The 22,380-nt window shown below is 40.9% G+C and overlaps 1 protein-coding gene across 1 annotated transcript; it reads left to right on the top strand.

The window, feature by feature from the left end:
• Positions 1-4,269: 4,269 nt before the first annotated feature.
• Positions 4,270-19,468, top strand: rabggta (Rab geranylgeranyltransferase subunit alpha). Its single transcript, XM_033620860.2, has 17 exons — positions 4,270-4,365; positions 4,953-4,989; positions 5,151-5,261; positions 7,623-7,747; positions 7,863-8,050; positions 8,188-8,445; positions 8,600-8,683; positions 8,827-8,909; positions 11,993-12,088; positions 13,647-13,752; positions 13,844-13,895; positions 13,973-14,061; positions 14,212-14,300; positions 14,380-14,496; positions 17,670-17,783; positions 17,897-17,984; positions 18,733-19,468. The coding sequence occupies exons 2-17, from the start codon at positions 4,987-4,989 to the stop codon at positions 18,879-18,881; spliced, it is 1,752 nt and encodes a 583-aa protein (XP_033476751.2). The 5' UTR covers positions 4,270-4,365; positions 4,953-4,986; the 3' UTR covers positions 18,882-19,468.
• The last annotated feature ends 2,912 nt before the right edge of the window (positions 19,469-22,380 follow it).

The raw sequence follows: 22,380 nt of genomic DNA, 5'->3' as shown, positions 1-22,380 counted from the left end.
GTGTCGGTCGATAAAAGACTTCCGCAAAGGCTGCACTCATGTATCCTCGCTTCCCTCTCTTCTGAAAGCCTCTCTCAACGAGTCCTCCAAGCACATTAAATGAATTGAGATGTCCTTCAAGATGGCGGGTGTCAACCGATTTCTGGGTCAAGTGGTCGAGGATGGAGGACAGAGGAGTTGAGGAAGCATACTGGCATGAACCCTTTGTCTCTGTGTTTGCTGGGCATGGCCTCCTGGTTCCCTCCTCCTGCCAATCCTCCTGAGTGTGCTGAACCTTCACACCTAAACCTCATCTACAATCAAGTCACATGCAGTATAAAACCCCGGCTCTGACATCCAGACTCTGCCGGATTGTTCAGTCTCTTCTGCATCAATTCATACTTTGTTCTGTGGCTCAGTTTCACCACGTCAGCCTCAACCATAACCCGCCACGTCCAGCCTCGTTCTCATCTTCTGCCTCCGGATTTAGACTGCTCTGCCTTTAGCCTTCAGCCCCGCTTCTTTAAACTACAATAAACTGCCTTTAACCATTCCCTGTTTCCTGGTTGTGTTTGCATTTGGGTCCTAAGTTGAGCTGCCACAGCAGACACAGTGAGCGGTGCCATGGTCGGCCACAGTGTGCCCGTCTTTACCTTCAGAATGAACTGCACGTATGGCCTTACAGTGTCCTGTTCTGTCTTTCAACTTCACCATTTGCCTGAGGCCAGCATGTCGTGACACCACAGTGTGCAATGCCATTTTCCTTTGAGATATATTTTGAAGTCTTTTGAAAAAAACAGTGCCACTGTCAGTCACAATGCACTCTGGGATGCCGTGAGTTGCAAATGAACGTTTCAAACAATTTATTATGCTTACTGAAGTGGGCTTCCTGAGAATATCCACAGTCATCCACCTTTAATAGCAGCCAGTGAGCACTACTAAGTGGTGTCCTGATGGGAAAGGGCCACACATGTCAAGAGTGGAGCGTGTTCGCTACCTGTCAGGGTAAGAACTGTCAGGTGGAGGAAGGGGAAGTTGCTGGCAGACTGGTCACAGTGATTGACATCCTGGCTGGCAGATGGACAAAGACGTAGTCTGAGGTCTGTCGCTTCATTTTGTCCTGGTGGTTGTTCACTTGGACCTGAAGTTTAGAGAGGCTCAGCAGGTTGACATGCAGGAGCCTCTTTGAAGCCAGCGTCTGGAAACACACCATGGTTTTGTTCACACACGGAGACAAACTTGCAGATGAGCTCAGAAAACAGACACAAGCTTTTTGGGAAGATGGAAGAAATGGTGGCAGGGAAGCGCTGTTCTGCCCCGAGATGAGCGACGTCTACCTGAGAATTGTTGAAAGGTCGAAAGCGGCAGCTCAAACATGCGATGAAGCAGCGGCTGAGGAGGAACACAGAGGAGACAGCCGAGGTGATGACAGGCTTCAGTTAAAAACTCAGGGGAAATGTGACAGGCACAAATCACTGAGTGAGTATTACTCTGTGATGGGGGGTGGTTAATTAGTTTATTCCATCATAATATCAATATTTTGTCATTTTAACTGTTTTTTATGATAAATCAGTGGGTGACATGACCAAAATCAGGGTTGAGGGTTTTGGTCAGAGGAGGAAAGATGGGAAGGAAAAAGTAGACTCAGAAATTTGGCAGGAAATTGAAAAGCTGGATGAGGACATGATAATGATATCCTCATTTTTCGGAGCAGTGTGACCTTCTTGCTCCCAGACTTTATGTGTGATTAGGTGCATCATTTCTGGCATTCACAGTAGCACTGAGCATCACAGTCCACTTGTGTTTTGTGAAAGCACAGAGTCCTTCACCATCTATCGCTCAGTCTCTGTCAGAGGGGAAAAATCCATTTGATAAAGTACTAGTTTGGATGTCCACAGTGTAGAGAACCAGATGACTCTCAGATACAGATCTGTGCTGCCACATGATGACTTGGACTTGGACAGAGCAGAGTATTCCAGAATGAATCGTCTCAGTGGGCTGATGTGATTAAAAAAAAAATGCATTTTAGCATGGCAGAGTTTTCACTAAACATCAGGGAAGTGTCATTATCATGTAACTATAATATGATACAGCCATGGATGGATTACTGAACAAACTCACTGGGTACACGCCCAGGGGCCCAAAGTGTCGGGGCAGCCCTGGCATCCACCTACAAAATGTCACAATGACTACAAAGAGACACAAACTGACTTTAAAATAGGCAAAACAAACAAAAATGAGACACAAAATGACCTAAAAATGATTAGTGTATCACAATAGGTGTGTTATTTGATGCGTTCAACAGCTGTGATGGACAGAGGTGTCTGACTCTGACTGGAACTGAGACTGTTTTGCTGTTTTATTTCATTTGCCCAACAAAGTAATTTAAGGTGAAGGGCAGGCAATCCATCTTACTGGATTTGTATTCATGTGGAAGCGACAGAATTTCTCCACTGAGATGATAAAATTCAGCATATAATGTAATTCTTTTTCCTCCTCTATTTTGAAAACAAAAGATTACATCTTTGCAAATTAACATCAGAGTGTACTTGGAATTTTCTGTCGAATTAATAAAACAAATGAGGGATGCAGTCAGGCTCAGCGGCGCAAAAGTATAAAGGCTGCATGCAGTATTTATTCTCTTATTTATTTATTTATTTATTCATATTTTGAAATTAAAAACATCACTTGAGTACGTCATGCAGCGTTTTTAGACATGGCCTGCTTCTTTTACTTTTGTTACAGCAAAGAATGTTTTAATTATCATGAATGAAACACTGTTATCATTTTGCGAATACACTTTGCATTGTGTCAGCATTGGCTTATCATACATCGTAAACTGGACAGTAAAAGATGTGATTCAGGCGGCTCTTAATTAAAAGGCTTTTTATTTGAAAAGTAATTGGAGCCTGGACACTGCAGCTGATTTTAATACTTAAACTCCTGACAGGGAATGTTGCACTGCTGTATCTGTCATCTGTCAGAAACAGGATATGCCCTACAGTTAAACATATCAACTCTATCAACAGAAGACTTACTGTGCCCCAGAAAGCGTCTGTTCGTGTCACTGATTTCTTCCGCCAACAAATCATCCATTTCTAAGTTCAGGCTAAAGAACTGTTCTTCCTCTCATTACAAGGTATATAATCAGGTACAGCATTAAAGATACAAAAAAGTTGCATTCAGGGACACCAGAATATTCCATGCTCTGATCAAGTATTGGCACTTAGTGATGTCTGTATTCCTATAGCAAAACAGAAATGTAATATAGGAAGAAACTGATGTGTAAGACAGTAGATAGTATGACATAGGTTAATATGGTACAGTATAGTGTGCGGTATAACAAAGTAAGAAAGTAATAATAATAATGAGAATGTAATGTAATCCAGTATAACAAGGTATAATGTACGGCTATAATACAACATATCATCAGAATCAGAATCTGGTTTATTGCCAAGTAGGTTTTAAAATAAAAAGGAATTTGATTTGGAGCTTTTGTGCATAGACAAAAAAAAAAATCAACATGAAAAAAACAAACAGCAAAAAATAAACAAACAAACAAACAAAAAATAAAAATATATTTAAATATATAATATGTTCAGTGCAACTGTTTAAAATAAAAGATATAGGAAGAATTATGCAGAAATATATTTTAGGGGAAAATAATAAATAAAACAAAAATTAAAAAAAAGATATGCAATATACAATAGTAGTTGTCCAAAGATACTAAATTCTTCTAGAGAATGCAGGCAAAAATAGTAAAAAAAACAAAACAAAAAAAAACTTAAATATAACAGGCAATTGTTATTATTATTATTATTATTATTATTATTATTATTATTATCTTATTATCATTGGATGGAGGATGAAATACTAAGCAGGATTCAAAACCTCTGCCCACAAGCAAATATTATATAGTTTGCAAAGGAGAAAAACAAAAGATGTACAATGTACAATGAAAGTAGTCCAAATAAACTAAATTCTGCCAAACAATGTAGGCAATAATAGTAAAAAAAATGTATATAACAGGCTATAAATAACAATAATAATAATAATAATAATAATAATAATAATAATAATAATAATAATAATAATAACAACAATAATAATAATAATAATAATCTGGATTTAACACTTCCACCCACGAACTAATATCACATATAAATGTCCAGGTGCTTTCAAACTCTGGTCAGTTGAATGTTTCTAAGCCGCAGTTTTCTGTTTTCTCCACTAGAGGGCGACAAAGTGCCGCGATCAGGACTCTCTCCGTGACGTCAGTTTCATGAGACGGAAGTGGGGAATTGTAGTCGTTAGAGATCCTGGTAGTGACATGACAAATCAAACTGCATTCTGAAAAACACACAGCAAGCCGAGTCAAAAGAACAGGTGGGTGTTTTATGAGCTAGACCACGTCGCGTTCATTGAATACTTGTAAATGTAAATATATAATATGTCGCAGGTTGCTGTCATTCTGTTCTGGTTTGAATGAACCCAGCCCAGTGTTGTTTACTGGGGACGGAGCTAATTAGCAAGCTAACTGCAGACTCAGGGCTGTGTGTGTTCAGGGTTTAACATTAATGACGGATAAATGTATGTATGCTAACGATAAGGGAGCGGCTGAGCTCACGATTTAGACTTGTCATAACTTCCATTACATAAACGTCTTCATCTGTATCTGTATGTTACATTAACGTTCATGTATGTGACTCATGTCTCTGTACCTAACACACAGTCTCTTCATCCTCAATGCTGTGAACGTTTACACGTCACCTGGATCATATTTAGCACATTTCTGCACATAGCTACCACTTACAAAAAAACTGTACAGTGCTCTCATTTTAATTTGTCACATTTTTATTGTGCCTACTTGGCATGAACTGGATTCTGATTTCGTGCCAGCCTGTCAGCTCACTGTCTGCCATGTTACTCAGGCCTGACTCTGAATATCACTCCTCATTTTCCATCACAAACAGATTTATTGGGAGGTCTCCTGAACAAACACAAAGGATGGTAAGAGATTCATCATTTATTTACTTTGCTTTCAAATGCTGGTATATCCATTGCTTTGGTACAGTGTTAATATTGCACATGGAGCAATCAAATATAATCCTAATAACCTTTTACCAGCAGAGTGAGCTGTACTGTGCTATCCATTTTTGTTGTTTTGACAGCACGGTCGAGTGAAGATTAAATCTACAGCCCAGCAGGAGGAGGAGAGAAGAAAGGAGCGTGAGAAGAAACTGAAGATATATGTGGCTGCACGAGATGCCATATTTTCTAAGGTCCTTTAGAAATACACATTTATAGTACATTAAAACATATATTTTGATAATAACTATATACATAATATGTAGTACAATTCATGCATAAAATGCAATACAAAGTGCTGAACGTTAAAGACAAAACATTCCTGAAATAAAAGATAAAGTAAGATTCAGTTCAAACTGCAGGCTGAGACAAGATAAAACAACTATCAGTTAAAATACATTTCAGGAGTAAAGCAATGGTAAAAAGACGCACCTTAAGATGACGCTCAGCAGCCCCAAAGACCTTCAGGCAAACTGTTCCAGAGGTTAGAACTTAAAGGTAGGGAGAAGGAGCCCCTAGGTTTGAGACAGAGGATCTCAGGGGCCTAGCAGGTACAGGCATCCTGACCATGTCAGACAGATAAGATGGGGCAAGACCGTTTAGTGATTCAAACACCAATAAAAGAATTTAAAAATTAATTCTGTGACAGACAGGGAACCAATGTAATGATTTTAAGATTGGAGTAATGTCGGCTGTCTGTCTGCTGCATTCTGTACAAGCTGTAGCTTACCAATGGCTTTTTTAGACACACCAGACATAGGAGTGTTACAATAGTTTAGTCGGCTGGAGACAAAAAGCATATATCAGCGTATTTATATCTGCATGGGAGAGAGATGGTCGGACTCTGGCAACATTCCTCAAGTGATAAAGGGACACTTAAGTCATGTGTCTAATGTGATGTTCAAAGTTGAGGGTTTTAAGGGTTTTTACATGTTCAGTGCAAATAATTTTAGGTGGTTAGACAGTTTTGATTGCTGCTTTTGACAAGACAAGAATGACATCAAAAACAAGAATCTTGTTTTGTTTTTTTTTCTTGCCTTAACACATGCAAGACACACATGCAATCAGGTTATTGATAGTCTGAGTGGGCGGAAGTTCGCTGCATAGATCAGCCTCTCATTGGGCGGAACGAGCCACCCGCTGAAGTCCCGCCCTACCACCTCCAGTTGTGTAGCAGTTTTCAACCGTTTTCAACACATCCTTTACTAACTTTTGCAGTGTTTGATCTTGTGGGGATGTAGCCATTTTTCTGCCATGGTTCGCGTCCTGTAGGCGATATTTTTGTGGGCGTTACACCAAAACCTGTTTCCCCCTGGCAATATTTTTGCAAGCGCACTGTTGCTGTGGCACCGCCCAGAACGATTGTGATTGGATGGAAGAAATACAAGCAGCCGGGGCGTTTTTTCTTTCTCCAATCTTAAAGTGAGAGTCGGCCCAGCCAGACCTTTCTTTTCTTGAGAAAGGTCTGGTGAGCGAGACTAGGTTATTGACAGACCTCTAGTCATTTGAATTCACAGAGATATATCGCTGCGTATCGTCTGCGTAATTATGTAAATTGGGTAACACTTTACATGAAGGTATCTACATAAGAGTGACATGACACTGTCATAACTATGACATGACACTGTCGTGAACCTGTCATGAACATTATGTACATGTCATAAACCTTTATGACTGCTGTCATTAAGTGTCATTCGGTTTTTGTAATGACAAGTTGACATTGTTTGGGTTGTCTTGATTATGACAACTTGACATTAATCAAAGTGACATTACCAGAAGTTGTCTTTGTTTGGGATGTCCTTATTATGACAACTTGACATTAACCAGGATGACATTACCAGAAGATGTCTTTGTATCAATCAATCATTATGTCAACTTGTCATAAACACAAAAAGAGGTGCATTTCTTGTTAATGTCAAGTTGTTATGACAAAGACTGGTAATGTCATCCTGGTTAATGTCAGGTTGTCATAATAAGGACATCCCAATCAAAGTCAACTTGTTATGACAAAGAAAACTTCTGGTAATGTCACTTTGATTAATGTCAAGTTGTCATAATCAAGACACCCAAACAAAGTCAACTTGTCATTATAAAAGCCGAATGACACTTAATGACAGCATGACATGTACATAATGGTCATGACAGGTTCCTGACAGTGTCATGTCACTCTTATGTAGACACCTTCAAGTAAAGTGTTACTGTAAATCTTTGTGATTTCTGATATTATTGCCGAGTGGTAGTTTATACAGAGTGAAGAGAATTGGGCCTGAAACAGAGCCCAGTGGGAAATCCCATTAAAGAAAACTAAAACTGAAAATGAATTGACCCTGTTAATAAAGTAAGTATTATGGGGTTAGCTGCAGCCCGATAGAGCTTAGCATCTAACCGTGCACTATGTGGCATGTGTCTTCATTACCATGATCAAACATTTTAGTTTGGTGCATTAAGAGTTGAACCTGTTTATCAGTTTCAGGTTTGTTTTGTCCTTGTGTCGATTTCTCATTTCTGTCTCTGGGTCTGTGTATCTGCCTCCCTCCCTTGAACCTGCATGGCAGAGGAAGGAGGGGATCTGGGATGACGAGGCTCTCCTGCTGACCCAGCAGCTCCTATCATCCAATCCTGACTTTGCAACCCTGTGGAACTACAGAAGAGAGATCCTAATGCACCTGGAGACTGTGAGGTGAGATCATTATCTGTTATCTTGTCACCTGCGTGTTGTCAGCGCAGCCCCTTTTTGAAAATCATGAGAGATATGACGGGAGAGTGATGTTTTTGTTTCTCCATGTCTGCTCCAGGGAGGAGGATGAAGTGCAAAAGATTTATGAGTCTGAACTGGCATTTCTGGAGTCTTGCCTGAAAGTGAATCCAAAGTCCTACGGCAGCTGGCACCACAGAGGGTGGGTCTCATTCCGCTTGCCTCGACCGGACTGGGCCAGAGAGCTGAGCCTGTGTGATCGCTGCCTCAGTCTGGACGACCGCAACTGTGAGTAATGGAGCCGAAAAAGGAAGCAGCAGAAATGAAGGAGGCTGTTGCAACTTCAGTACTCTAGAAATCTGGGTCATTTTCTCACAGCACTATTTCCATCCATGTCTCACACCACATTCTCCCATCTCAACCAGTCCACTGCTGGGATTATCGCCGCATGGTTGTGAAGATGTCTGGTGTTCCTGTGGATCAGGAGTTGGCGTTTACTGATCGTCTTATTGGCTCCAACTTCTCCAACTACTCCAGCTGGCATTACCGTAGCACCCTGCTGCCGCTGCTCCACCCCGAGTCTCCTGAGCCCCCGTCACCGTGCCGCGAGCCTCCCCAGACCTCCCCTCCACCATCTCCGCAAACCCACTCCCATCGCGTCTGTGAAGAGCAGCTCCTCAAAGGTAAACTCAGCAAATGAAAGGACAGGTTGTGTGCAGTCAGCAGTACCTGATCAAAGCAGACAGGGGGCAGTCTGAGGCTTCATTATGCCTGTAAATGCTTGTTCTATCTGCTGTGTAATTTAGCATCTAATTAAACCTTCTTTTTTGTTTTCAGAATATGAACTTGTACAGAATGCTTTCTTCACTGACCCCAATGATCAGAGTGCTTGGTTCTACTATCGTTGGTTGCTAGGCAGAGGTACGTCCATCTGTAATTGTGTCTGTGTGTACAAATGTGTTTGAAAGCACAAAGCACAAAGTTTTCTTGTGCTTGCAAATATCTGCTGTACTCAGTCATTTATGAAACACGAGTTGCATATAGAGTTTTCTGTCTTTTAACAGCGGAACGTGAAGAGATGATCAGCTGTGTGTATGTCAGCCGGAATGAGGAGAGAGTGGCCGTTGCTTTCTCACGGCCTGTTAATGTGAGTATCTTCACTTACTTTCATAAAATAAAACTTTCTCATTGAGACATTTTTAAAAAATGGTTACACACATTGCTCTATACTGCGTCCACTTTTTTTGGGTTGTGCAATGGTTGCATTTCCTTTGTGCAGTAAATTGAACCTTAGTTTTCCTGGGGGATTGTACCTGGTGACAGACAGAGTTGCATAAGCCCTTTTTAAACGGGAATTGTGCACATTTGCAGGAAAGCCCAATCAGTCTTCTTTCAGCATTGGTAGTATAAAAACAAAATTGGGGAGTGCAGCAAAATGCCGCCTACCTACTTTTGTTTTTGTTTATTTTTCGGGGCAATGGGGGGCGTGAGCAAGTAACAAAACGTGTAGCTCAGCGTGTGACGTAAACAGTGACGTGGGAAGGAAGCCGCGGCTGGTCAGTCCTTTGGCGATTCTCTCATAAGTCGGCCCGTTCTTCACCGTCCCCGTCATCTGACGGTTAATGGCCTCTTCGTTTGCGAGGACAAGGAGGGCACACAATTCCTTGTCTTCCCAGTTGCTCATCTTTACAGTGTCTGTCAGGTTTGTGTTTCCCTCTTGCTACTAGCTGCTCGCTAATTCCTGCTATCAGCTGTTTCCTGTTTATCCACCGCCAGTGGGTCACACGTGCTGCGTCATCAACAGCTCCTCCCACAAGTCTTCAACGGCCCCTCCCATTGCAGAAGGCCGCCTCGTTCTGTTTAAACCAAAAAGGTTTCCTCCAATATGTCTACCCTACGAGGTGGAAAATTGGGCACCTCAGATCAACTCGCCAATCCAGCTCTGTGTGTCTAAACGCTCGCAGCTTGCCTCCAAAACGGCCCAACATTCGCGGAAAATCTGGCAGTGTGAAAGGGGCTATAGTGAAAGCAAGACTTGTAGGGAACCAGTCTAAACGCTGATGGTTTTATTATTCTGTAACCATTACATTGTGCTATGAACATTTACCTCATAATGATAAATTAAAGCAATAAAGGTCTTTATTCTCACTTAAACCAACATGCAGCTCAAATCCAAAATGCAACCAAAACACATCCAGTATCAACTCTTGTACCAAAAAAATGTGTCTCCCAACAAGAAAGCTTATTAACTTTCTTATGTGTACTTGGGTTGTATAAGTTGGAAAATGACCAAAATGAGTTCAACAAAACTTAATTTTATCACAGTAACAAGAAAGACACCTCTTCACTACAACTACAGAGGCTGGATGAGTAGGAAGCGTAGTGTGAGCAGCACATTAGCAGAGCAGCAGCTTCAGGCCTCTTGGTCTTCACAGGATGCACTTAGGTGCAGTGTTGAGCGTAGTTCAACCGTGTTTTGGCAGCACTCAGTCTGACAGACTGTCACTGTAGTTAAGGGTTTAAAATGGCAGAAAATAGACTTGAAACGTAAAAATATGCTCCGACCCTCCTGTGCAGACAAGCTGTTGGAAATGAAATGCAACAATATGTTTCAGAAGGCTTATTTTCCTTAACATAAGTCTTTTGAGTGATGCAGTACAAAAAAATAACATGTAAACTATGTATTTACTAAACATACATGTAAATTAGGCTTGGGTGGTATCTGTTTTTTCACCGGGGTATACAGTGTATGATGGTATTCTTGGAAAAACAACAACTGAACTGCTGATGATAGAAGTCATTGTAGCATGTGTGTCATTGTCTAGCCTGCAAGGCTGTGCTTGTAACATGTAATTAGCCGACTTAGATAAGTCTTACTGGGTTTAAATACTTATGGCCCATAGAATAATGAATAGGTGCTCCTCTTGCTGGAGGCACTGATGACACATGTTGCTGCAGCGCATACTGACACATTAGTTGGCTAAATGGAGATAATTAGTCGAATAAAATCATGTGGCTAATAAACTGTTTTTGTAGTCGGGAGGAGTCATCTCAAGATGAAGTTAAATGTGGCAGTACTCCCAAACAAGGTCAGAGACATTTTCTTTTTTACTAGTCCTGTAACGTTGTCCCCACCACTCGCTGTCGTCAGCTTTCTTTGCACGTTCCACCAGTAGAGACTGACCTCTGGTGGCGTGTGCTGTGCAGTACATTGCTGCAATACATCATTTCCGTATCAGTATGATTCAGTAAAGTCATACCTTCGGGCTTTTAAAACCCCCAGTATACTGTAATATCATGATACCGCCCAGGCCTAATGTGAAGTAAGGTTATAGATACAGGCAACAGCAGCGCTTACTAAACTAGTGATTATTTCCTTAACAATTAATCTGCCCATAATCTTGATTATGGTTTTGTCAGTAAAATGTCAGAAACGTGTCCTCTGTGTGATTTCCCAGAGCCCAACGTGACGCCTTCAAATGGTGTCTTTTATCGAACCAACTGTCCAAAAATCCAAAGCTCAGTCAAATTCTCACATTTAAGGAGCATGAAAGCAACATTTTGGGCTTTTTATTAAAAAAAAAAAAGACTAAAACGACTATTCGATGATAAAAACAGTTGTCAATTAATTTTCTGTCCATAGACATATCAATTAAAATGATAGCAGGAGCGCTACTGGTGTCCCTCACACCAATGGTGCTCATGGAAGAGAATGCTTCAATAAAAGAGAGAAAGACTTGTTGCCAAAAAAGGCCTAAATGATCCAGGTCCAGGCACTCAAGATGGTTAAAAAAATATAAAAGGCCTTTATTTCAGTGGTTTAGAAACATTAAAAATACAACAACGCGTATTGACATGCGCCTTCCTCACGGTGTAGTTTTTATTCAGATGTTGCAGAATGAAGCAAATTGTTGTTTAATTTACACCGATTTTGTGTCATGTCAAGTTTTTTAGATTGAATATTAATGTGCAAAATGGATTTAAAATATGCAGATCTGGTTGTGTTTGAGTGAGAAAATAATTCGAGAAATTTATAAAATGAGGACATTGAATTTATTTTGTGTTTAAAGTGATGAAAAGTTCTTCACAGTTTAGTCTGTGCCGGCTCTTCTGTGCAGACTGTGTGAAGAGTTAAAGTGAACTCAGTATTGTGTAAGAAACTGTACTGTAGTGTCTGTATGGTACCCTGTGTTTACTCAGCGACTTCTCTTCCTGTCTCCGCCCCTTCAGGCGCAGTCTGTCGGCCTGCTACTGGTTCTCGACGGTCAGCCCCAGAGAGTGGAGTGGAGGAGCGTCCACCTGCGCTTTAAACACAGCCCTGTCTGGGTATCCTTTTTTCACAGACACAATTATCAACTGTCACTGCTGGTTGAACTGGATACCAGTTTAACATTCTGTTCTCGTCATTCTTAACGCGTCACATGCTGAAAAGATGCTGTGGTATGTGCACGAGAAAGAGAAATGGTTTTATCACAAGACTTTGATAAATCTACTGGAAAGGAATGTCATTGTTACTTGTACCACAGATGTGCAGTGAGGCTTGTGTGGAAGCTTCATGTGGAGGGCAGCCAGCAAAATGTGGTAGTTTAATTCCAAAAATATTTAAAGTTACTAGACAAATTGATTTAAGGATAATTTCCATAATGAACATGGACTAGTAGGTGTTTATATTTTGAACTCAAGGTCCATTTATTAGCCTTTTACGGAGCTTTCTGCCGTATTGCACAGTGGATGCAGTTTGCTCAGTTGTCACAGATCTGTTGACATACGAGCCAAGTAGCTGTTAGGATTTCACCTTTATTCATTCATATCCATATTCAGTCATAATCCCATGTTAATATTATTTTCTTCTGTGGTGAGAGCAGACGCAACTGTGGCCTGACACTTTACATTTGTGGTCACTCACTCAGGGGCTGCACGTATGTTCATCACAACCTGATTATTGTGTCTTTAAATTTGTATTTTAATTCTTTTCTCTCTCAAACTAAATTTAAAAATGCTTAATGCTCACCCAGTCATGGATTGTTTTACTGATCTGTGCAAATCTAAATTAACTACCAAAAGCCAAGTTTTTTTAAATTACTGTTTTTGCTATTCCATCAAGGATATTGTATTTGAGTTACGCTGCCCTGCTCTACCAGTCTGCTGTATTGTCTTGGAAATGAGCCATTGAATTACTATGCACACTCATGCTAAGGGTCTGTAGCTTTTTTTTAGAGCTGGTTACCTTAAAACTTTTACAAAATTAAAAGCAAAGCACAAATTAAACAATGATATCCTGGCAGGGGTCGCGGGGGAGGCTGGAGCCTATCCCAGCTGACACTGGGTGAGAGGCAGGGTTCACCCTGAACAGGTCACCAGACGATCACAGGGCTGACACATAGAGACAGACAACCATTCACACTCACATTCACACCCGGAGAAAACCCACGCTGACACAGGGAGAACATGCAAACACTGCATGGAAAGGCTCCCCACAGTGGGTTGGAATCAGGAACCCTTCTGCTGTGATGCGACAATGCTAAGCACTGCACAACCGTACAATGGTTATAATTCATTCAGATTACCAGCATGGTAAACGGCAGAGTTGGAAAAAAGTGCTGCTTCCCTACTTCTCAAGTGGTCATAAAGAAAAAAACAGTAAACTGAGACTCAAAATCCAGAAAACTCAAGCCAATTGAGTGAAAACAAAGATAGACTAACTAATAAAGGCAACTTACATGATTATATTGTCTATTACAGACACAACTCATTTCATTCTTTCCCCAAACACCAAAGGCACCAGTACACAAAGCAGGCCGTGACCAGTTCAGGGACTCTTCCTTTTGACTTGTGTAGTAAATAATCTCCATTTTGTGCTTTATTAAACTTAACACTGTCTCAGATCTGTGATCTTCCTCCTGGAACAATAAGCGACATCACAAATGAACACAACCTGACTGTACACTGGACTGAAAAACACACTCACAGAGACTGTGCTCTCTACACAGGTGACACATATCGTGCATAATCACATGTTCATGTTCTACAAATGTTCATTTTCTAAAGCAACATAATGCTGTGAACTTTTGACTTCCACAGGTCGAACTGAGAGTTGGTGCCGGGACTCTGCCACAGATCAGGAACTTTTCAGGTATGGTTTTGGCTCAGTAGCAGCACACTGTGTAGTTCTTTTAAGGAGTAAGAACTGAGTGTGTTGTTTCTGTGCAGGAGTGAACTCTCAGTAGAGAAGACCTCAGTGTTACAGTCAGAGCTGCAATCATGCAACCAGCTACAAGAACTGGAGCCGCTCAATAAGTGTAAGTGCTTTTAAATGCATCACATCCACACAGCTCCTTGTTCTTTACACAACCAAATCACCCACTTTACATAATTACACAATACTGAAGTTTGCTCCTGCTGATCGTGGTGTTTTATTGTAGTCATTAAAACTTTGCCTGCCTTTGCAGGGTGCTTACTGACCATTATCCTCCTGATGAGGGCGCTAGACCCACTGGGATATGAAAAGGAGACTCTTGCTCATTTCCAAACATTGAAAGTGAGTACCAACCACAGACGGTCTGTGACACTGACTAGGAAACAGATCACTGACTGAAGGTTCTCATTTTCTCCCTCAGGAAGTGGATTCTATGCGCTCTGCATATTACAGTGATCTGTGCAGCAAGTTTATGATTGAAAACACCATCCTGAAAATGGAGTACGCTGAAGTGCGCGTCTTCAGCATGTCTGACAAGGTTGGTTCGGAATCAGAAAAAAGAACTTCCATTTGCTTAAAATGAAATTACTTTTACTCTTAGAAATAGGGGTTCAAGAAAGGTTCTTTCTGGAGGGCTGATGTTATACCCAAAACCATTTGCTTCTGAAAAAACTCTTTTAAAGAAAGGGTTCTTCATGGGTTCTTTGTAAGTTCAAGGGTCTCAACAAGAACCCTTTTCATTAAAAAAAACTTCATGAGTGTGTGAGAGTCTGAAATAATGATTTCTGAAACACCAGAGATGTCTTTCAATCTTTCAATGCTTTGTGCAAAGGGTCACACACTCATAGAGAGGAGCAGGCAGTCTGCAGAGTGTAGCCAAAAGGTATCCTTGCTGGGACTCCTTTATAGACAAGTTAGGGAGGAAACTGATAAGAATGCACTACCTCTGACTCTGCGTAGCATAGAGTCCACTGAAGGTTTTAAGAGAGAACTAGAAACTTATCTTTTCAGACAGGCTTTTTACTGAAGTTGATGTTTTTGGGCCTCTGTGACTTTATCTGTTTTCTGTGCTGTTGTGTGTTTTCTGTGTTGTCTCTGTCTCTCTTTTATTGCTTTTTATTCTTGCTGTAAAGCACTTTGTGATTTTATCTGTGAAAAGTGCTATAGAAATAAAATTTACTGACTTACTAAGAAGGTACGAGCACCTGCAAGGACGTTAACCAGCTAGGACCGGTTCTGTGGTCAACAAGTCAACTTAGCCTTGAACAGAAAAAACAAAAAAACATACAACAACAAATCCTGTATTGTATTTGATTGTGTAAACATTTTTAAATTACATGGGAAACAGTCATGAGAGAGTTCTATCAGTGAGCAACTTACAAAAGGCATTTGTTCGAGCAAAGTGATGGGTTATACAGTTATACAGTAATTTTCCATTACAGGTTCCATTAAGAACCCCTTTCATCCAAAGAAAACATTTTTGTGAAGAAAGAATTCTTTAAGTGTTCCTTCTAAGAACAAGGGTTTCATTAAAATCATGTTTCAGTCAAACAACCCTTTTGTGGAGATAGGGTTCTTTGAGGGTTCTTTGTAACACTAAGGGTGTCATTAAGAACACTTTTTGTCTAATGAACCATTTTTTTGTAAATAAAGAGTTCTTCAATGTTTTTTTGGAACGTCCAAAGGTTCCCTCAAGAAACCTTTTCATTTAAAGATCCATTTCTGTGAACAAAGAGGTCCTCAAGAGTTCTTTGTAAGGCTAAGGGTTTCATTAAGTGCATTTCCATTAACCCTAGAAATGCGCAAAACCTAAATATCCCAATAAAAAAATGGTAATGAAAAACATTTTGAAAAAACTCTCAAATATCGAGAAAAAGTTTTTACGCTCTCATGAGGTGGTTTTTCAGACATGTCAGTATAAAAGTATATCGCAGAAGTGTAATGGAAACACTTTTTTCGCAAATATACGTCCCTGGACATGACACTGGGGGTCACATGACCAGTTCAGGGTTCACTTATTCAAACTTATAAGGACTTTGCCTTTGGAATACCACTCGCTCTCTTCGTCTTCGGTTGTAGACTACTGCAACAGCAGCAGTGGCAACCGAGATGATTGTTCCAGCTCGCAAGAGATTTGCAATGTCCATCTTACTTCCGCAAACAAAGTGGAGTCTCGCGGGACGAGATCTTACGAGAATTACGGCTCATACGCCAAACACCTTTTAATGGAAACACCTGCAAGTCGCAATTGTACTTTGTCGCAACTTTAGAAATATTGCATTTATTTTGCGCAAAACCATAATGGAATTAACTATTAAGAATCATTTTCATCCAAAGAACCTTTTTTTTATGAAGATAAGGTTCTTCAAAAGTTCTTTGTAAGGCTAGGGGTTCCCTTAAGAACCCTTTCCATCCAAAGAACCATTTCTGTGGAAGAAAGAGTTCTTTAAGTATTGTTGCATGCATTTTAAATGGTATTTTTAAATGTAGATGTATCTAGAACCCCATCAGTCAATGATGATTTCACCTTCATTTCCTGCCATATAATACCACATGGTCTGCTGAATTGTTCTTTTTGTTTTTGGGTACCTGGTACTTGGCATTTTGTCTTCGGCTCTAATTTTGAAACAAATTCTGGTTCCCAGCCCTACGACACCATTGAAATAGTGAAGGCTGTACAACTGATTTAATGAGCTCTCTAACCCCTAAAAACTTTGTGAACTGTGATTGTTCTGGATTGGGCTGGACCACATCTGCCCCGGCCCTTTAGGAGCCTCATGAAGCCCAACACTGTTGGACGAGGTTGCCTAGACCCTAGGCCAGGGGTCTGCAACCTTTGCCATTAAAAGAGACATTTTTGACCAAAAATAATTTGAAAAAATCTGTGTGGAGCCGCAAAACATGTTTGAGCCTTATAATCAAGGTAAATAGCCTATTAAGTCTAAATTAGCTTATACTTATGGTCTAAATAAGCATTTGTTAATATGTTTTACCACAAGGTGGCCACTGTGCAGGGCACTATTATTATTTATCTGGTACTTAATCAATTTTGCAGAGCTGGCAGTGAGAGCAAACAAATCTGTCCACACACTACTACGTTCTCTATTTTATTCAATTTACTTTTTTGGATTTGGCATCCATAGCTAACCAGCCACTGCTATTGAGGTTCAGCAACATTTGGATTCATAGAATCAATTTCCATAGACTTCTTTTCTCAAAGGCTCAAGGAGCCTCTGGACAGGGGCTAAAGAGCCACAGGTTGCCTACCCCTGCCCTAGGCTAACCTCCTGAGAGAGATCTTTGGGTGATGTTGGTGGGTGGGTGGATTCTAGATGAAACCCTCGGAATAGAAAAGGATTCTCGATAAACCCCCTGGTTGGGTTCTTTTTAGCACCCTCAAAAGGTGAAAGGGTTCCAGATGGGACCCCCAGAGAGGGTTCTGGGTGGAACCATTGCGCCATAGAAGGGTTCTCTTTAGAGCTCTCCATGAGGGGTTTTGATTGATGGTTCAAGGTATCACCTGTAAGTTGGCTTCTAGGTAGAACCCTCTGAAAGGGTTTGAGGTGGAAAGGCTCTATCGGAAACCAAAAGGGTTTTCCTGTGGGGACAAGCCACAGAAACCTAGTTCTAGTTCTCTTCACTTCTAAGAGTGTGCCTGCCTGCCACACAGGGGAGCTTTGAAAAATAATATCTCCCATTTCTTTCTTACAGAACCTGACCACTTTATGCCACCTGGACCAGCTGTTATTGGTTACCCATATCAATTTGTCCTCCAATCAGCTTCAGCGGCTGCCTCCTCAGTTCGCCATGTTGCAGTGCCTGGAGGTGATAAAGCTCCAATTCAAATCCAATTATATGTCCTACACGGGCAGTGTTCCTTTTTTATTGTTTACTTCTTTCTCTGCAACATGTTTGATTTAACTTTTTCACGCTTGCAGGTCTTGGAGGCTGATAACAACGCCATAGAAAATCTGGAAGGAGTGTATCACCTTCCCAAACTGGAAGAAGTTCTCTTGAAGAATAACAGTATCCTTAAATCTATCATTCATATTCATTTATTCGTCTCCCAGAGAACGTGCTGTTCTAAATCCGTGTTAATCCTGTAACATCAGTGTCATAGAGATCAATTTATATTATATCTGTACACTCCTCTCACACTGTACAAGTGACTCAAAACATGTGTGAATCAGCGCACTGCTCAACGCTGCAAAACAGCCCTGCTAAAGAGTGCAAGCAGCTGATGGTGTGTGAAGAGTGCAATGTTAAAAACGCACTACACACCCGGATGGTGTTTACAGAGTTCAGAAAATTGCAGCGATATCGAGTCTTCAACTTCAATGCATGAATAATTTGTTTTCACCTGAAACTTTGTTTAGCGGTTGAGTAAATAAAATCAGCGCTGCAATTTCACAGAGCAAACAGCATCATTAAGTAGGGAAGAGACACTTAACACATCATCGCTGCAGGCTCTTTCTCTTTCACGCTTCACTTCCCCCGGTACACTGGAGAAGAATTAACGTGGTGCGCAGGAAATGACACTGAGGCCACCTTCAAGTTTTGTTTTCTTGTAAGGACAGCTGAATTAGATTTTGAGTGCATACCTTCTGATGTAAATTTAGGCCTCTAGGTGTTATATTTAGAAGAATTAATTCATATCACAGCGTCACATTTGACACATGGATCTTATGTTTGCACCCGTGCTTGGAAAATCTGTTCATCACTACTAATGTTACTACAGCACACAGGAAGGCTTTTCATTAACCCAAATGCACAGAAATCTCTAAATTGACAGATCTTCAGCCGCTGGCCTCCTGCCCCAATCTGAAGCGCCTCGATCTCCGCGGCAACCCTGTCACTCAGACGGCCAACATCGAGTCGGAGCTGGCCGAGCTGCTGCCCTCAGTCACAGACCTGCTGCTCTGATGTGACGGAGGGCAGGAATCACTGCCATCATCGTCCCGTCGTTCAATTGTCCGTCTCATTCTCTGGTGTGTTTGTTTGTGAAAGAGCAAGTGGGTGTTTTTCAAGCGTCTCGTGACTCTGTTTGTTCCACTTGTTTGGGAAACTGTCAATCACACCGTCCCTGAGGGCCCGAAGGCCTGATGCCTCAGCGCATATGTCAGAAACCTCTAACACCTTCAGCAAAATGTCTAGATTTGTGAGTGAGTGAGTGAGTGAGTGAGTGCGTAATAACCAATGTTGCATTTTGTGTGTGTGTGTGTGTTTACGGATGTCCTTAATACAACACACCCAAATGCATGCGGAAACCCTGGTAATGAACTAAGTGACTGACGGTTTATGGATTGGCGTGCAGCAATGCTGGCTTATTGCTTAAAACGGTTGAATTTGAAAAATGAGCTTATAACTAATAATCAGAGCATCTCATAGTTCTCATACACATTTTTTTAAAAGGTTATGTAAAGCATTTAATATATGACACTATACTGTTGCACAGTAAGTCACAGATCAAGTAATAAAACAGCACACATTGTGTCACTGCCTTCCAAAAAGATTCTTGTGTGTTTTTCTTATGCCTCCATCGTGGACAGATGTGGTCGGAGGCATTATGTTAACAGGTTGTCTGTCTGTCCGTCTGTCCTATTCTCATGAATGTGAAATCTCAAGAATGCCTTCAGGGAATTTTTTTTTAAATGTTGTACAAACCTTCTCTTGGACTCAACAATGAACTGATTCAGTTTTTGTGATCAAAGGTCACTGTTACCTTGTTCGTCTCATTCTCGTATGCACAATATCTCAAGAACACCTTGAAGGAATTTCTTCAAATTTTGCACAAACGTCCGCTTGAACTCAATGAGAAACTGATTAGATAGTGGTGGTCAAAGGTCAAGGTCACTGTGACCTCACATCCATCTCATTCTACTAAAAGCGATACTTAAGCGAATTTCTTAATATTGTGCACAAACCTCCTCTTGGACTCAACAATGAACCATTTGGATTTTTGTGATCAAAGGTCACTGTGACCTTGTTCGTCTCATTCTCATAAGCACAATATCTCAAGAACACCTTGAGGGAATTTTTTCACATTTAGCACAAATGTCCATTTGGACTCAACGAGAAACTGATTAGATTTTGGTGGTTAAAGGTCACTCTGACCCCACAAAACACTCAAATCACTCAAATTTATACGCTAATTATGACAAAATTTCACACAAATGTCTCAGAGAATCAAATGTTTGATGTTGTGGTCACCCTGGGAACGAATAAAACAATTAGCATGAGTGAATCACATGTAAAGTCAATGTAAAGATGCAAATAGACACAAATTCCTGCAATGGTGCAATGGACACGACATGATTTATGCAAAATACGCAAATTAAGCAGCAGGAATGAAGCAAGAGGTCTGATATTATGTCATAAGCTTATTCGTGAGAGAGGTGAAGAAACTGAACTTAAGCGACCAATTCATGCCCCGATAGCCAATCAGCATTGAGCTCCTGTGGGCAGGTATGACGCCGAGGACGTACCAGCGGACGTTCATTTATCAAATCAGTGATTCAGGTGCGTATGACGGGAGTTATTCGTGCATACGAAGTGAGTCAACAAAAAATATTAGCATTCAAACTCGCCTTTCTGGTCATTACTCAACACTAACTCAGGAACAAAAGGGGAGACATTTGGTCGTATACTGAATTGTTGACTAATCTTGGGCGCCCTCCTTGAAACTGTGCTGATTGTATGGATCTGTGCTGCCGGCTGTAGATGCATGTGAAGAATCTATATTTTAGAATATGTAGCTTTTTAGCAGCAGCATCCATATTTGAAGCATTGTCAGACGTCATAGCTACATATGATACTGGAAAGACGTGAACTTTAACTGCAACTTGACCGGTTTGTGAAGGCATACAACTGGGATGTGGTAGTTCTGCTTTTCTTTTTTGTTGTCAAAGAAAAATATACATCTGATGAACAAGCTTTCCTGAATGCACCTTAATCCCCCCCCTAACCTATTGATGAGGTGGTTAAAGGTGTGTCAGGGTTGGGTCACCAGGAGTGTGTCACCCTATTCAGCTTTCAGTTGCTGTCTTTGTTAGTTTGTTTGCCCTTTTTAAAGTGACAGATGTGACTTTGTGACATATCAAGTCGATGTTTGTTTTTCCTCTGATGTCATGGTGCTAAGAAAGCCTTTCGACAAGCTGAGAAATCTTTTTTGGGAGTGTCAAAACAAGCCAAAACAAGTGAACTGAAACTGAATTTGAAAAATATCACACCTTTTGAACACAAAAGAAAAAAACATCATTAAAATAATTCCATCTTCAGTCAAGTCCAAATAATTTAATGGAGTAGGAAATTCAGATTTGCCACCTGTAGAAAAAACACAGCATAGTGCAGGTCTAAAGTGCATGGCACAGGTGCATTTGGGACACATCCAGCTCCACTTAAACTAGTCAAACTGCTCATGATCTGGGCAAAAAGGCACAAGGGGCAAAGGGGTTGTAATTAGTCCCTTAATTAATCACAGGTGTGTTTTGGGCACCACATGATTTCAACCAATCAGAGTGTCATCTCCCACTCTTTAAAAGCCAGGTGCAGCTTACATGGCAGATTCAGCAAACAGGAGAAGCGAGCGGTAACACAGAGAGAGCAGTTGTGTCATTGCAGCATTTAAAGGACATTTAAGCACCAAAACTAAAAACTCTAGTTCTAAACTTGACAGAAGAATCATAACTAAACTTTTAGCTCCTGAAATAAACAGCTGCAATGGAAAGTTACAATTGCATCATACTGAAACCACCAGTGACAGTTGCAATGTGCTGTACGCCAGGTGTAAAAATATGGCTCCATGAGTGTATGGCCAAACTAGCAGCCCTGTGAGGTTGAAGCCACTCAGGCACAGCAGTACTTTGAACTAAATGCTAACATCAGCATGCTTATGCAGTATCACACATAAGTGAGTACACCCCTCCAATTTTTGCAAATATTTCATTATATCTTTTCATGGGACAACACTATAGAAAAGACACTTTAATATAACTTAAAGTAGTCAGTGTACAGCTTGTACAGTAGTATAGATTTACCTTCCTCTGAAAATTACTCAAAACACAGCCATCAACATCTAAACAGCTGGCAACATAAGTGAGTACACCCCACAGTGAACATGTCCAAATTGTTCCTAAAGTGTCAATATTTTGTGTGCCAACCATTATTATCTAGCACTGCCTTAACCCTTTGGGCATGGAATTCACCAGAGCTCACAGGTTGCTTCAGGAATCCTCTATACTATACTTGACTGTAGGCAAGGGACAGTTGTCTTGGTGCTCTTCACCAAGGTGCCACACATGCTGAAAGAGCACCAAGACAACTGTCCCATGCCTACAGTCAAGTATAGTGGTGGCAGCATCATGGTTTGGGGCTGCATGAGTGCTGCCGGCTCTGGGGAGCTCTGTTCATTTAGGGAAACATG

This window comes from Epinephelus lanceolatus, chromosome 6, assembly GCF_041903045.1.
Source record: "Epinephelus lanceolatus isolate andai-2023 chromosome 6, ASM4190304v1, whole genome shotgun sequence".
NCBI lineage: Eukaryota > Metazoa > Chordata > Actinopteri > Perciformes > Serranidae > Epinephelus > Epinephelus lanceolatus.
Note: the sequence above shows the minus strand (reverse complement) of the source record. Positions and strands in the feature narration are given on the sequence as shown.

Bases quoted from the DNA above. Each gene is read 5' to 3' on its own strand.
- rabggta (XM_033620860.2), top strand. The intron at 8,446-8,599 runs GTAAACTCAGCA...TTTTGTTTTCAG, and splicing joins TGAAGAGCAGCTCCTCAAAG to AATATGAACTTGTACAGAAT. The intron at 17,985-18,732 runs GTATCCTTAAAT...CCAAATGCACAG, and splicing joins AGTTCTCTTGAAGAATAACA to AAATCTCTAAATTGACAGAT.